Here is a 13808-nt window from a genome sequence, read left to right as displayed (position 1 = left end):
GGGACCCTCCCTGAAGGCTGTAATCTTGTGGAAGTGGGGGCAGCGGGGGCAGCGGGGGCGAAGGGAAAGAACAAAGAACAAGGCCACCAGCCACCCCTAAACGTGGCAGCCTCTGATAGGTGTCGCCTCACTTCTAATCTCTGTTTATGGCGGTTAACAGGACGAATGCCCTCCCCAGTCAGGAACAATAAACAAAGAGAGAAGATGCAAGATTGCGCATGGAGGAGCTGGCACCGGTGCCCTGCAGCATGGAGAAGGGATGGCGAAGGGGCAACGTCTGGCTCTGGGAGCACATCCTGGTCCTGCTTCCATTCTCTGTCTCACCCTTCCTCCGTGGTCACATTGCCCCTCCTCACCTTCCTCTCCTCCCACCCACCCAGCTTGCTAGCACCAGAGAGCTTCTGGGGTAACCTGAGCAGGGAGGGGAGAGGTGCTGGCGTGAGGAGGAGCAGATGGTTAGGAGTCATTTTGGATCCATATTAACACAGGGCCTTGCGGCTGTGCGGCCCTGGAGAGCGTGATCCTGACTGAGGCGTGCTGGGGTGGAGCTGTCTGTAGGATTCAGCACGGGGCCTAGCTCTGACGATGGCAAGTTAGGGCAAGGCTGAGTGCCTCTGAAAACCCCTTTCCAGCCACTGACTGTGCCTGGGACTCCTCTCCAGTATTAATCAGCAGTGCATTTTATTCTTCTCTCACCCCACGCGCTGAGCAGGGCCACATGCAACAGAGCACCCTCCCCCAGAGGCATGGAGAGAGGTGGGAACACCTACGTGGCATGGAAAAGCCACCTTGCAGTGAAAGTGGGTCTGGCAGCTGGGGTCAGGGGAAGCATGGGGGATGTTAGAGGGAGCTTACTACTGGCCTAGTGTATGGAGGAGCTGGAGGTGCAGAGATGGGGTGGCGAGGTGGCGAGGGAGAATGCAGGGAGCAGGAGAGGTGAAGGGGGAGAGGTGGGCAGAGCTCCAGGGGACACGATGAGGTTAATATAGAACAGAGGACGTCAATGCAGTATAGGGAGGGGAACATGACCAGGGTGGTGGAAGCAGAATAGCATCACAACAGCTATTCACAGACTCAGATTCCATGGCCAGACAGGACCCCTGTGACCATCTAGTCTGACCTCCGGCTTCACACAGGCCTGAATAAACCCCTGGTTGGACGAGTGCAGATCTTTCAGAAAACCAGCCCGTCTTGATGTAAAATGTTCAGTGATGGAGAACCACTGCCCTCCTCGGTAAATCGTTCCAATGGTCCATTTCACCCTTCTAAAAATGTGCACCATATTTCTAGCCTGAATTTGTCTAGCTTCAATTTCCAGCCATAAAATATTTGTCTCCCTCATGTAACAGCAAGAGAAGTGTGACATGGAGACTAAGGGCTGTCTACATGGGGAATGCACAAGGAAGTTCCTGTGAAAGAGCTAGGGGGTAAATTTAAAGTGCAATAGCTATTCTGCACTCTGGCCTCGTGTGGACACTCTTATTCTGTGCTAAAGCAGATTAACCTAATCCCCACAAAGGGGCACTAGTGTGGAACAGCTATTCAACACTAGCTGTGTGGGGCTTTCAACCCACGCACCCACAGGGGGTCTGTGACAGAGCCGGGAAATGAACCCTTGCTCATAAGTTCCAGTCTAGCACCTTAACCACTGGTCCATCCTTGCACACCCGAGGAGGGGCTGGGCAAGCTGGGTAAAGGAGATGGGAGCTTCTGAGAACCTGGGCTAGTATCTGCTCTAGAGGGTATCTGCCAGTGGTGAGATTCTGAGTTAGCTCTGAAGGTCTCATTGGTGGGACGAGGTTGGGAAGGTGCAGTCAATGCAGGGACATATTCCCCAGAGCTGCCTGGACCTGGAGCATCTCAAGGAGCTGTCTCTCCTCTCAACTGGTGGGACAAGAGCAGGGAAAAGTTAAGAGAAGGGGGAAATCACACTGAGGTTTGAGGTGGGGGGTGAGTTATGCAAATAGAGAATTCAGCAAAGCAGCTAAGTTCCTTCCAGTCAGCCCAGGCTTGCAGCTGAATGTTGGTGCTGTGCATTGCCTGGGTTAACAACGAACCAGGTTAGCTGTGAAAGCTGGTGGGGAGAGCAAGGCCTCTGTCTCTCCCTCACTGGCACACACCAGTCAGTGACTGGAACAGGTCTTTCTGTCACTCCCTGTTGGCACCTCTGCCCTCATCCTACCATGGGCGTGGAGATAGCAGGCTAATCACACTGTGTGTCTGACAGGCAGGTGTGCAAGTCTGTGTGTGTGAGCATTGGTGTGGGGAGGGTGAGGAAGGGCATTGGGCTGGAAGGGGAGTGGGCGCTGACTGTGTGGGCCAAGGGAACAGTGATGCAGCCATGAGGGAGGAGCAGTGGGACTGCAGGAAGGAGAGGTGACACATCTCGGACAGCTAGGGGTGGAGGAACAGGTCTGGGAAGGGATGGCCCTGGGGGAGGGAGAGAAGACGCGTTTGCAGGTTGTTCCTGCACTATGTTGTCAGGATGAAATTCCACCTGATACTCGTATCAGGTGCCTGACTGTTTGCATAGCAGGGTAAAAGTCCATGGAGCCTCAGGCTGTGCCCTCGGGTTCCTGCTGGCCGTGTGTGTGTGCAGGGAGCAGGCACTTTTGGGAAATGGCAATAAATGTGTCCCCACCCCCAGAACACACCTTGCCCTGGGTGGTGAAATGCATCTGTCCAGGTCCCTGGGCTGCCTCCCCCAGAGCATCCAGTTTCTGAAGCATTGGAACATTGCTGTTTGCCCTGAATTGGTCAATGACCATAGTGGGAGGAGAAGGTGGGAGCAATTTGATTGTTAGTCACCGAGCCAGCTCCCCAATAGACATGTACACACAAACTCTCCCTCCGGGCAGCTCCGCCAGATGCCACGTGTCACCGTGACAGGCACGCCAACAGCAGGTGGCAGGTACTCACTTTCCTTCCTCATCTCTGCCAGCTGCCAGCAGCCGCTGCACAGCTCTGCTCCCAGTTCATCCCAGTACTAGAGCAGGACAAGACAGAGACTGGGCTGCTGGCACTTACAGGGTGGCTCCAAGGAAGGCCAAGGAGCATGGCCACACTATGTGTGTGTTGCATGTGTGTGTATATATCTCAGCACCTTACACGTCAGGATTTTCGATGCTCCTAGAGATATTCAGCACCATTTCCTTGATCTCATGCTGTCCTGGTAAATCATTGCGCGGAGACACTGTCTTTACAAAGTAAAATCATACAATATAATTATTCCAACACGCAGCCACCCTGCCAACAGGCTCCAAACAGGTACATTACCAAACAGTGACTAACTGGTGCCCTGAGATGTCTGTCTCCTTCCTTACTTCTTGCAAAGCAGAGACTGAAGTGGGACTCCTATGTCCCGAGATCAGGGACTCTCTGCTAACTTCCAGGATGGCTGGGGCATGGTAGCAGAGCAGCTAGACAAGTTTGCTCAGGACGGGGCAGTTTATAAGCTTTCTAGGACAAAGAAGTTAAAAGGCCAAATTCTCTGCTGGTACAGATGACTCCAGTGCAAGTCACATCAATGGAATTTTGCCTGTTCACGCCAGCAGAGAACTGATATTTGCTCTTCAGACCTGGCTGCAAAGCACTGATCATGTAAATAATAATAGCCCCCGCTTGCCCAGGGTCCGAGTCAGCTGTGATCAGTATAATGGGCCCAGAACAGAGGCTGGTATCTTTTCCCTACTCCCCTCCCAAACCACAGCCCCATTACTGACACGAAGGGCCAGCTTCTCAGTTATGATGATTTACTTCCTGAGGTTAATTTCTCCAAAGCAAGGCTTAAGTTGTAATGAAAGTGGTGCCAGGGCTAAAGCAGTTTTTTTACTTTCATAACTGACACAGCAAGCCCATAGGTGCTGGGGCTATGAACTGACAAACCTAGAAGGAAGAAAATGGAGGAAGAAAAGGAGCATTCTCCTTCACCCACTCACAGCACTCAGCTAGTGACCAGAGAGACAGATGTGTTTTCTCAGCCATAAATGGCCTGGTCTGTCACAAGTCTCTGTGCACCTGGGCCAGTTCAGGTCCTGCGTAAAGCTACGGTGAGTCTGGCCAAAGGCAAAGCTTGTCAGGAAAATCTGTGGCAAAACTGTGAAATGTTTCTCTGTGGTTGTTGGGATTGCCACCCCGACAGGGCAAATGTTTTCAGCAGCTCAGCCCAGCCTTGCTCTCAAAGCTATGGCCATTGGCACCAGCTCAGCAGGAAGCACAAGAGGAAGCAGCTCTCTCTATGCGCTGTCACAACAGCCAAAATCGGCAGCCGTGCTCTCGCTTACACTCCCAACCGGTGAACATTTGGAAACTGGGGCATGCAGCTATGAAACTGAAACCTTAGGTTTTAAGTGACTGGGTGACCTTGGGCAAATATCCTTGCTTTGTGCCTCAGTTTCTCCATCTGTAAAATGGAGGTACTGATGCTTCCCTATTTGTACGGCACTTTGAGGTCAATGGATGAACAGAACTTGGTATTATTATTACTATTATTAGATGTGCTGCACCTTCCAGAGCCTAAGATCTCTCCCTGTGTGTAGTGTTTAGTAGCCATTTTGTTCTCAGAGTGGCTGCAGCCTGTAATAGAGACCCCTACACCATGCTCTCTCAGAGATTCTACTTTGGTTCCTTCTTTATTCTTTACTCTCATGTCTGAATGAAAGTATTTCCTTTTCTCTTTGCAGGAAGACACATCAGGGCAATACTTTTACAGAACAGGGCCCTCAACGCTCGAACTGAGAGCAGGTCTGTTAACCTTCAGAACAAGGACAAAGTTCATTTTGCTACTCAGGCTTTTGCCCATCTGGGTGGTTCTGCCAGGGCATACTTCTGCTGATGATGGAGTCCAATCTCTTTACATTTAGGGCTGGTCTGCATGGGGAAATTGACCAGAAACTATATTGGTGTGATTATATTGCTTTCAAAATGACAAACTAAACCAGAAAAAAGATCCTCTTTTTCCAGAATAAGATTGTTCCCATGTGGAGCTATACCAGTATAACTGTAGTGTATAATTATATTGGTGTCATTCTGCTGGTAAAATTCCTCCTTGTAAACAAGCCCTTAGTCTGATGTCAGTTCAGTTCAATGTTGCATTGTTTTTAATCAGTTAGGTATATGCCCTGGTGACATTGTGCTGGGGCAATTTTAATAACCAGACACCCACCTCTTCTCTTGAATGCTGTTGTGTGTTTTAGGTGGATCCCTGGGGAAAAAGTCAAAAGGTTGATTGAGCTCAAACAGAGGCGAAATGCAAACAAAGCATCAGTGCACGGAACAGAAAGGGTGGAGCTGTGACAATGCCCGATATGAAACGTCCGACTCCTTCTGGAATCCCAGGTGGGCACAGCAACAAACCGCCCTGCAGCTAGGGTGCTGGGAGTTACTGCACCAATGTTCACCAAGGGCCTTGGCTCCAGTTCCTGGGTAAAATGTGTTTGCAGTCCTCATCCCTGTCACCTATGGACTCGTCCCCATTGCAAGATGCCCGTGCGACATAGCCTCTGCTCAAGTGAGCCTGTGAGTGGGACTAGCGAGGGGTGCTGCAGGACAGACGGGCAGGGGCAGAGCTGCAGGCGAAGGTGTACAGTGGCTGGCTACACCAGCCAGCTCAGTCGGCCCCTCACTTTCACCAGCGATATGTGCCATTCCCAACACTGTACAGGCATGTCCGATCAGTGCTCAGCTGTGACTTTAGGCCAAAGGCCAGCACTGGAGTGGTGCAGCAGTGGCACACTGCCCCCGTGAGAGGACAATGGCGCCAAGCACTCTGGGTTGACATAGTACAGTACCTGGCACAGTGGGTACACACAGTCTCAGTTGGACCCTTGAGGTTCTACAGCACAATAGTAAGTAATGTGGGGTGGGATGTGCAGCATGGCTGGGGCACTGCAGGATTGCAGGGTCCAGCATTATCTCTTCCCAGCAGTCAGCCGCAGAAGGGAGGAGTTGAGATATGACCAGGCTCCTGCCCACCCTCTTAGGAGAGGCTTGGGGCACTGTGGGTGCTGCTAGCTTTGCACAGTCCTGTACAGACTGCAAATGTCCTCAGCTTGTGTGTGCGCCGGTGGCTGGGGGGAGGGAGCCTCTCTTCCTCCTTGCACCCACTTCTACCCGTAGCGCCTTTTCCTGGCTCTTCGTCACCATTCAGTCCTTGGAAAGCTGCCGTGTGATGCCACATGATTTCCCCGGGCTTTTCGACAGAAAGTGTCTGCTTCCTCATTCGTCAAAGTGCCTGTGAGGGGCTATTTCCCTAGCGGCCTTAGGGAGATGTGCAGAGAGGGTTATTGTGGGGAGCGTGCTGGGGGCTGGCTAGGCACCGGCAGACTATGCCGATCACAGCACTGCCTGTACAGAACAGCAGCCGCGCCGGGGCAGGGGCTGTGCCAGCCTTTCCATCGGAAACGCGTCTTTTCCCGGGTTTACAAGCTGGCCATAAAAATCCACTCTGGGGCTGAGAACTGACATGCAGCTGGTGCGTCTGGGGAGTTTGGAGCGCATGAAAGCAGCAGAAGGCAGCAGTTCACAGGGGATCTGTACAGGGAACCACAAAGGTTTTAACACAGAACGGGGGCTGCTCTCAGGCCCCTCTGCCTCTGGCTTGGTCCCAGCTCTACTTTGGCTTCTTGTGGGACCTGTCTCATCACCAAATCCCAGCCTGCCAATCTGCAGATCCAGCCCCTACTCCCTCTCGTCTCTGCTACAATGTTGGGTCAGGTTCAGCAGCCCTGAAGGAAGCCCATTAATCTCAGTGGAAGCCTTGTCACCTGCACCAGGTCTGGGTTTGGCCTATTACCTCAGATTAATCTTAACAGCATTCAAATTGTAATCCCTGATCTGCTCAGATTCTCCTCTTGAATGGGCCCAAACCGGCTGGAGTGGCAGATTCCCTCTCACTGTCAGAGCTGGGCCGGTTCCACAGAACATATTACACGGGTCTGCACCAAAATGAATTTGCATCGGTTTCACCCACACCCATTTTGGGTCACATTCTCTGCTGGAGCAAATGGCCCCCACTCCATTGACATCACTAGTTCCAACCACTGCCCATGGCAGGTGCTTTGTTTCCACTGTCCATGAACATTCACTCAATTGGCTTTCACTGGCATAAATGTACCAGGGAAGCTCGAAGTTGCACACGCAAACGACGAGGCACATTGTAAGCCAGAAGTGAGACCGCTGAAAATGGGTGCTTTGGGCCAAAAGACAAAAGGTCTGACAAAAATCCAATGGCTGGGAGATGAAGCTAGAGAAATTCAGACTGGAAATAAGCTGCAAAATTGAAAGACTGAGGTAACTGATCACTGGAACAACATACCAACGGCTGGGGTGGAGTCTCCACCGCTGGAAATTTTCAGTCAAGATTGGATGTATTTTCTAAAAGATCTGCTGGGGTTCAAATAGGAATTAACTCAGTGATGTTCTGTGTATGAGGTCAGACTAGATGACCAGAGTGGTCCATTCTGGTTTTATAATCCATGTGGTTGCACACTCAGCCAATCAGGGAACAGAAACAATATCAGGTGACTTCTCTGACCACTTACAACCTACCAATATAGCTCAAAAAGTGAGTATCTGCAAAGAGCTGTAGTTCATGAGCAATCCAGAGAGTTAACAAAATTTGTGTATGTGGGGGCAGTGGGGGGAATCACTGAATATTTCCAAATAGGGAATATATCTGACAAAAATGGGATCTGGCATTCTGTTTGTTCTAGTGCTTGGATAAGAGGGGAAGTTCACTGGATACATTTTTCACTCAGCTCCACTCACTCCCACTGGGAAATTCAGATCATAAAACTTAGACTCCATGTGGTAAATTGCGCAAACTTTGAGGCACTGCAGGATCCTTTTGCTCTTGTAGCTATTTCTCTTTATGTGTAGGCTCCTTTTCTTTTTAGGGGTAGACTTTCAGAATTGCTTAAAGGGATTTAGGAGCACAAATTCCACTGAAAATCCATGGGATTTGCTCCTAAATCCCTGGGCACTTTGAAAATCTTGCTCTCTATTTTTTAATCTAAGACCTTTCCCAACATACACAAATTCTACACTCCTTGTTCATCCTCAGACCTAAGCATGCGATTCCCTCTCAACGGAGGGGTCAGGAGAACGCTCGCTCACTCACAAGGCTGAGCTGGATAGAGTGATCCAAATAACACCCCCCCAACACACACGTCTCCAAGGGCCTACCCAGCTATTATCTGCTGTAAAACACAAAACAAGTCCACCCTGTGAAAAGTTTTATCCAAATGTCAGACCACAGAGAGAGGCAGAGGTGCTGGAACAGTTTTTATAGTGGGGATGCTGAGAGCCATTGAACCAAACTGTGAACCCTGCATATGATGGAAACCACTTCAAGTAGGGGTGCTGCAGCCCCCTAGTTCCAGCCCCTATGGAGAGAGGCCAATGTCCCCTGAGTATAGTTCACTGGTTTCATGCACTTCCTTGAGAGCAGGAATGCCAATCCAGGCATCCCGTATTGTGCATCAGAGGGCTGGCTGCCAAGTTGTAGACAGCAGGAGGTTGCAGTGAACAAATATTTTGTCACATACACTTACTGCTACAGACATGGGTGATCTATAGGAGCCTCGTTAGCATTGGTGAGGACGCAGCCTCCAGAGATGCAGTCAAGAAAGGGACCACCTCCATTCAAGGTGATTTTTGCAGCTTGCCCGACCCACTTGGCCTCTGTGCTCTCATCAGCTCAGAAACCGGCTGTGGCACCACAGCCGGGTTGTACCGAACTGTCCTTGTTCACTGGAGGTGGCTTCCATGTCTTTAACATGCTCACTGGGCCAACATCCCAATAGACCAAGGGTAGGCAACCTATGGCACACGTGCCAAAGGCAGCACGCAAGCTGATTTTCACTGGCACTCACACTGCCCGGGTCCTGGCCACCAGTCCGGGGGGCTCTGCATTTTAATTTAATTTTAAATGAAGCTTCTTAAACATTTTTAAAACCTTATTTACTTTACATACAACAATAGTTTAGTTATGTATTATAGACTTATAGAAAGAGACCTTCTAAAAATGTTAAAATGTATTACTGGCATGTGAAATCTTAAATTAGAGTGAATAAATGAAGACTCGCACACCACTTCTGAAAAGGTTGCTGACCCCTGTGCTAGACAGTCCCTGCAGCCACAGACACCTACTCTCTTGGGCTGCGAGTGCCAAGGAGGTGGGAGAGCTCCTGGAAGTGCAGACACCTGCTTCTGCCTGCGTGAGGCCCTTCCCAAACTGAATCCCAGCTCTGGGGGCACCACCAGCCCCAGGGACTATTTCCTTCTGTAGGAGCTGCTCCCTCTTTCCCTAAGGAGTGCCTATAGCTTCTTCCCCTCCATAGGAGCCCATCTGTGGCCCAGGTTAGAGCAGGGGATTGGGCATCAGGACTCTAAGATCCCACTCCTGATTTGGCCACTGATTTGCTGTCACTTCATGGCTCTGTGCCTCAGTTTCCCCACCGGTAAGACTGGGATAATTACAGAAATGTAGAGCTCAAAGGGATCTCAAGAGGTCATCTAATCCCCCACCCCCATGCTGAGGCTAAATTAAATATACTGAGAGTCCTAGACCAACCCACTGCCTGGGGTGTTGTGTAGCTTAGCTAATGGGTGTTCATAACTCACACTGAGATCTTTGGATGCTATGTGCAAAGTATTACAGCCATAATGATCCTGACGGGAACCTTCGGGCATTACTGCAAGACCAATGCTTCTGCCACCTGAGAACACCTGCTGCTGCAGCCGGCTCTGGACAGAGCTGCTGTCACGCACAGACATGGAGTGTTAGATTTCAGGAGGCGGATGTCGTGGCTTCAGTGGCTTGGGGACATTCCCACTGGATTAGCAGCCACTGCAGCATGGCTGCCAGGCCCTGTATTGGACAGATAATGTTTGACGAGTGGGGGCGGGAAGGCGGGGGGGGGCTATCCTGGAATCTGTGAAGCCACCGTGCTCTAATGGTCCTGCCTCATCATGCCCAGAGCTCTGACAGAGATGCTCAGTGATGTTCAGGTGCTCAAGTCAATCCCCACAAGGGTTGGCACATTGTAGGGATTTCTCAGCCATTTGCTCTATGATGTCCTGCCCTGTAACATGCCCCCCACCGTGGAGCTGGGGAAGGGCAGAGGGCACATGTAGAACCCAGCTCCTGGGGCAGGGGAGGGAGAGCAGAGAACAAAGGCCAGATGTCATTAGCCTCAGGGACATGGCACTTACCTGCCTCTTGCAGGGCAAACCAGGACAGCTATCCTGGAGAGGGGGAGATGATGCACTGGAGGTGGTTCTGGTGGCCATCAGGGAGGCTGAGCCAAAGAAGGGGACCCACTTCTTCCTCTTCTCAGTCAAGAAATTGTCCTCCTCAGTCCCCTGTGGATTTGACTCAACATGATGTGAGGAAAACAGGGATATCCTTTGGTTTCAGGGACACCTAGTCCCATGAAGTAGCCAGCAGGGATTTCCAAGTACCTCGGAATGTGAATTGTGCTTCGCCTGTGGCCAACGACAGCCCAAGCAGCCTCCCTCTGGCATCTGCTCCCCCTGGTTGAAGAGATGCATGGATTAGAAGAGAGCAACAGGAGGTGGAAACCCACAGCTCTCCACCCCCTGGCTTAGTCCCTGCTTTACTCTCTACCAGACCTCTTGTCCCAGTACTGCCCAGGGGTCTCTGCCAAGGCTTGACTGGCAGTTACCTACTTCCTGTCCTCTTCTAGCCCCTTTACAGCCAATCGCTTCATTTAAGCAGGGCTGGCAGGGGAAATGGTGCCCTCTGGCTTGGCCAGAACATCGCCTGCCTGTTACCAGACAGTCAGGACTTTAGGGAGCTGCAGACTCCACTGATCTCCTGAGCATGGACCAGCGTGCAAGGGAAATGCCACTTGGGGGCCCAGCCTAAAGGCCCTTCCACTGGGGACCCAGGGTTGCTGTGCAGCAGTGCGTGCGGTGGGATAAGACACCATGGGATAAGATGGGATAGGGTAAGGTACCAGCACGTTTATAATTCACTGGGACACCCCATAAAAGTGGGGTCTTACCCACTTACTCAGGCCATTGGCTCACCCTGCCCACTGTTACAATGGCCACTCTGGGCTCATGCTCAGCACTGGGGGGCATTATTCCCCAGTCTCAGTAAGTCCCTCCAGATGCACCCGCCACACGCCAATCCCCCAAATCTGCAGCCGGTCTGATAAATGCCCCAGAGACGTCTAGGTTGAAAAAGTCTCCCCTCATTCCTCCTGCTGGGCTCCTAACAACTGGCAGCGCAAGCCCTGATGCAAGGGAGAGCCATCCAGTTCCTTACTGGGTGGATTCCTGCCTCTTGCCCTCAAAGCAGAGCCATAAGAGCTGGTCCCCTTCCAATGCAGAGTGGTTCCCTGCATTGCCCAGCGCTTCACCCTATTGGGAGCGAAATGCCCCAAGCAAGGGGCCGATGTCCTAAAATATCCCAGTGTCCCAGCACTTCCCTGGAGATTGTATGGCTCAGCCTGGTACAGCTCACTGCCAGCTGGTCCCCCCTGAGCACCAACCTACATCGCTGCTTGCTACAGGTCACCCGAACTATACCCCTTCATGCCAGCCTAAACAATCCCTCTCCCTCCCTGGGCTTTGACTCTCCTGCCCCCGACAGCCCTCACCACGAGGGAGCAGCTCCCCCTCTTAAAATCAACCCCTCCCGCCAGGTAATTATTTCCATTTTTCCCATGCTGCAAGAATTTTCCAAACTGGGCCTGTTGCTGAGCTCCACCAGCAGGGGGAGCAGGGACACCAGGTTTGGGCCTTGTGCAGGGACCCCTGTAGGACTGGCAGCTGCCAAGGCCCATCATCCCAACTCCCCTGGGCAGAGCTGGGCTGGAAACCAGCTCCCAACTCAGAGGAGGGCTAAGGGGAGGAGGAGAAGGGAAGGGAGGAAAAAAAAGACAGGAGGGGAGAGAGAGAAGGAGCCAAGAGGGGAGACAATGACATGATGGAGGGAGGGGAAAGGGAGAGAGAAAAAGCCCAGACCTCATTTGATCTGTCAGATTTTACAGGGCAAGGGGAGGGGTGGGCAGGATCATTGTGTCCAGACCAGCTGATTTATGCAGAAACATCCCTCCCCCGCCCCCACCCCTCAAAGAGCCCATGACCCAGAGGAGTCTCTCACCAGAGGATGGGGACTACAGGAAAAGAGAAATATTTTCCATAGCCCTTCCATGTTAGGGGGAGTCTGGTTGGTCTGTGGGTATGAGGGTCCCCTTCCCCCTGGGTGGGGGACTGTGTCTGGAACTCATTTCAGCCCAAGTCTACCAAAACCCATTTCTAACCTGCTGTGACTGGTCAGTGTGGACGGGCTCTGCATCACGGTTCTATGCGCTTGCACGGTTCTATGCCCAGCTGCCCTGCCCCACCATTCAGAGCTTCTGGGATGGATTCTCTGGGGGCTGCCTCTGCTCATTCTCATGCCCCAGCCTGGGGATGGAGGGATGTTGCCTGTGCCCCTGGGGCGGATCTTTCCAAGACATCCCAGCGCTATCCCTCTTTGTCTCACTGCAGCCTCGGTTTGTGCTGGGGTCTCAGGCTGGAGCACAGAGTTGGGGAAGTTAAAGATTTTCTTGCTTTGGAAGCAGGAGGTAAGTGATCGACTCCCGGTGACCTGTGTGCATGCGCTCTGGGATTCTATGCAATTGGGTAATTACCACCACAGTATGATGCCAGTGCCCAGAGTCCTGCCTCAGGAAGTCACAGCCCCAGCCCATTAGCTTAGCAGGTGTTCAGCTGTGATCCAGGGACAGCTGCTGATTTATGCAACCCTTGCTGGTGGTTCCATGGGTCTAGTCTCTCTGGATATCTAGGCAGACTCTTACTGGCTTGATCTCATTGTATCGGCTGATATGTTCAACCCTTACCTGCAGCACACCCTGTTATTCAAGTCCTGCAGCACTTCAGCCCTGTCTCACTGTGCCTGGCTATTCCAGTCCACCCCACAGCTCGTGCACCTCAAACCTCACCTGTGACAGGGCCTGCTGCTCCAACCCAGGCTACTCCCGGGCATTGGTGGCCAGCATTGGCAAATTGCCAACCGGATCCAGGACTGGGATAAATATCCAGTAGGGACCACAATGAGATCCAGCACACTCATTCCACATGTGATGCAGCCCTGGTCTCCTCCTAATTCCCACCCAATGAGCATTCCCTCATGGGGTTACTGAGGCTCTCCGGTCCCTGGGTTCCCCTCATTGGAACTCATTGTTTGCCTGAAGTAGGACTCAGCCCACGGACCCCGCACATGGCAGAAACCCTTTTGATTGATAGCCCATCTGCAGCCTGCTGGAATCCATCCTCTTCCCACTTGCTGCTCCCCACCCAGCAATTTCCAACTCAGAGCAAACCCGTGTGCCAGCCCTGCTGGTTTCAGCCTGCCTGCCCGGCATCCCTCTCTCATTCTGTCTCATTCCCGACAGGGTTAACATCTCTTCTGTCTCTGCCAGGAACACCCAGCTGAGGAAGAGAGAGCCGGAGAGCGATAAGTGGGATTCTTCCTTTTCTTTTTCGGATTCTCCTTTCCTCCCTCCCCATCACCGTAGAGACGGTCTCCGGGGCGAGCGAAGGTGTCAGCGTGCGGAGAGGCAGGGGAAGCATAGCAACAGGACTTCAGGATGAAGAAGGTCCAGGAGCACCATCTCCGGGAGGTAGGAAGCAGCAATTTGTAACCACACAGAATGAGATGCCAAGGAAGGAGAGGAGGGGGCTGACCAGCATGGGGATGCCTTTTTAATGCAAACCAGGCAGGTCAAGGGGACTAATGTACAGCCTCCCCATCCTCCATCTCCTCTCCC

General features: G+C 52.1%; 1 protein-coding gene across 4 annotated transcripts in view; it reads left to right on the top strand.

The window, feature by feature from the left end:
• The first annotated feature begins 13260 nt into the window (after nt 1-13260).
• The window catches only part of SLC6A7 (solute carrier family 6 member 7), a 32600-nt gene continuing 32052 nt past the window's right edge, over nt 13261-13808 (top strand). For 3 of the 4 annotated variants that reach the window (XR_004001518.1, XR_004001517.1, XM_030571742.1), the window contains exon 1: nt 13261-13661. Coding sequence is in view for 1 of the 4 variants with exons in the window: in XM_030571742.1 (XP_030427602.1) it covers nt 13629-13661 (33 nt within the window). In the remaining 3 variants the exon portion in view is untranslated. The remainder of the gene's footprint in view (nt 13662-13808) is intronic. The other variant, XR_004001519.1, reaches the window with a different exon arrangement.

Source organism: Gopherus evgoodei, chromosome 8, assembly GCF_007399415.2.
Source record: "Gopherus evgoodei ecotype Sinaloan lineage chromosome 8, rGopEvg1_v1.p, whole genome shotgun sequence".
Classification (NCBI taxonomy): Eukaryota; Metazoa; Chordata; order Testudines; family Testudinidae; genus Gopherus; species Gopherus evgoodei.
This window is presented reverse-complemented; position numbering and strand designations above follow the sequence as displayed.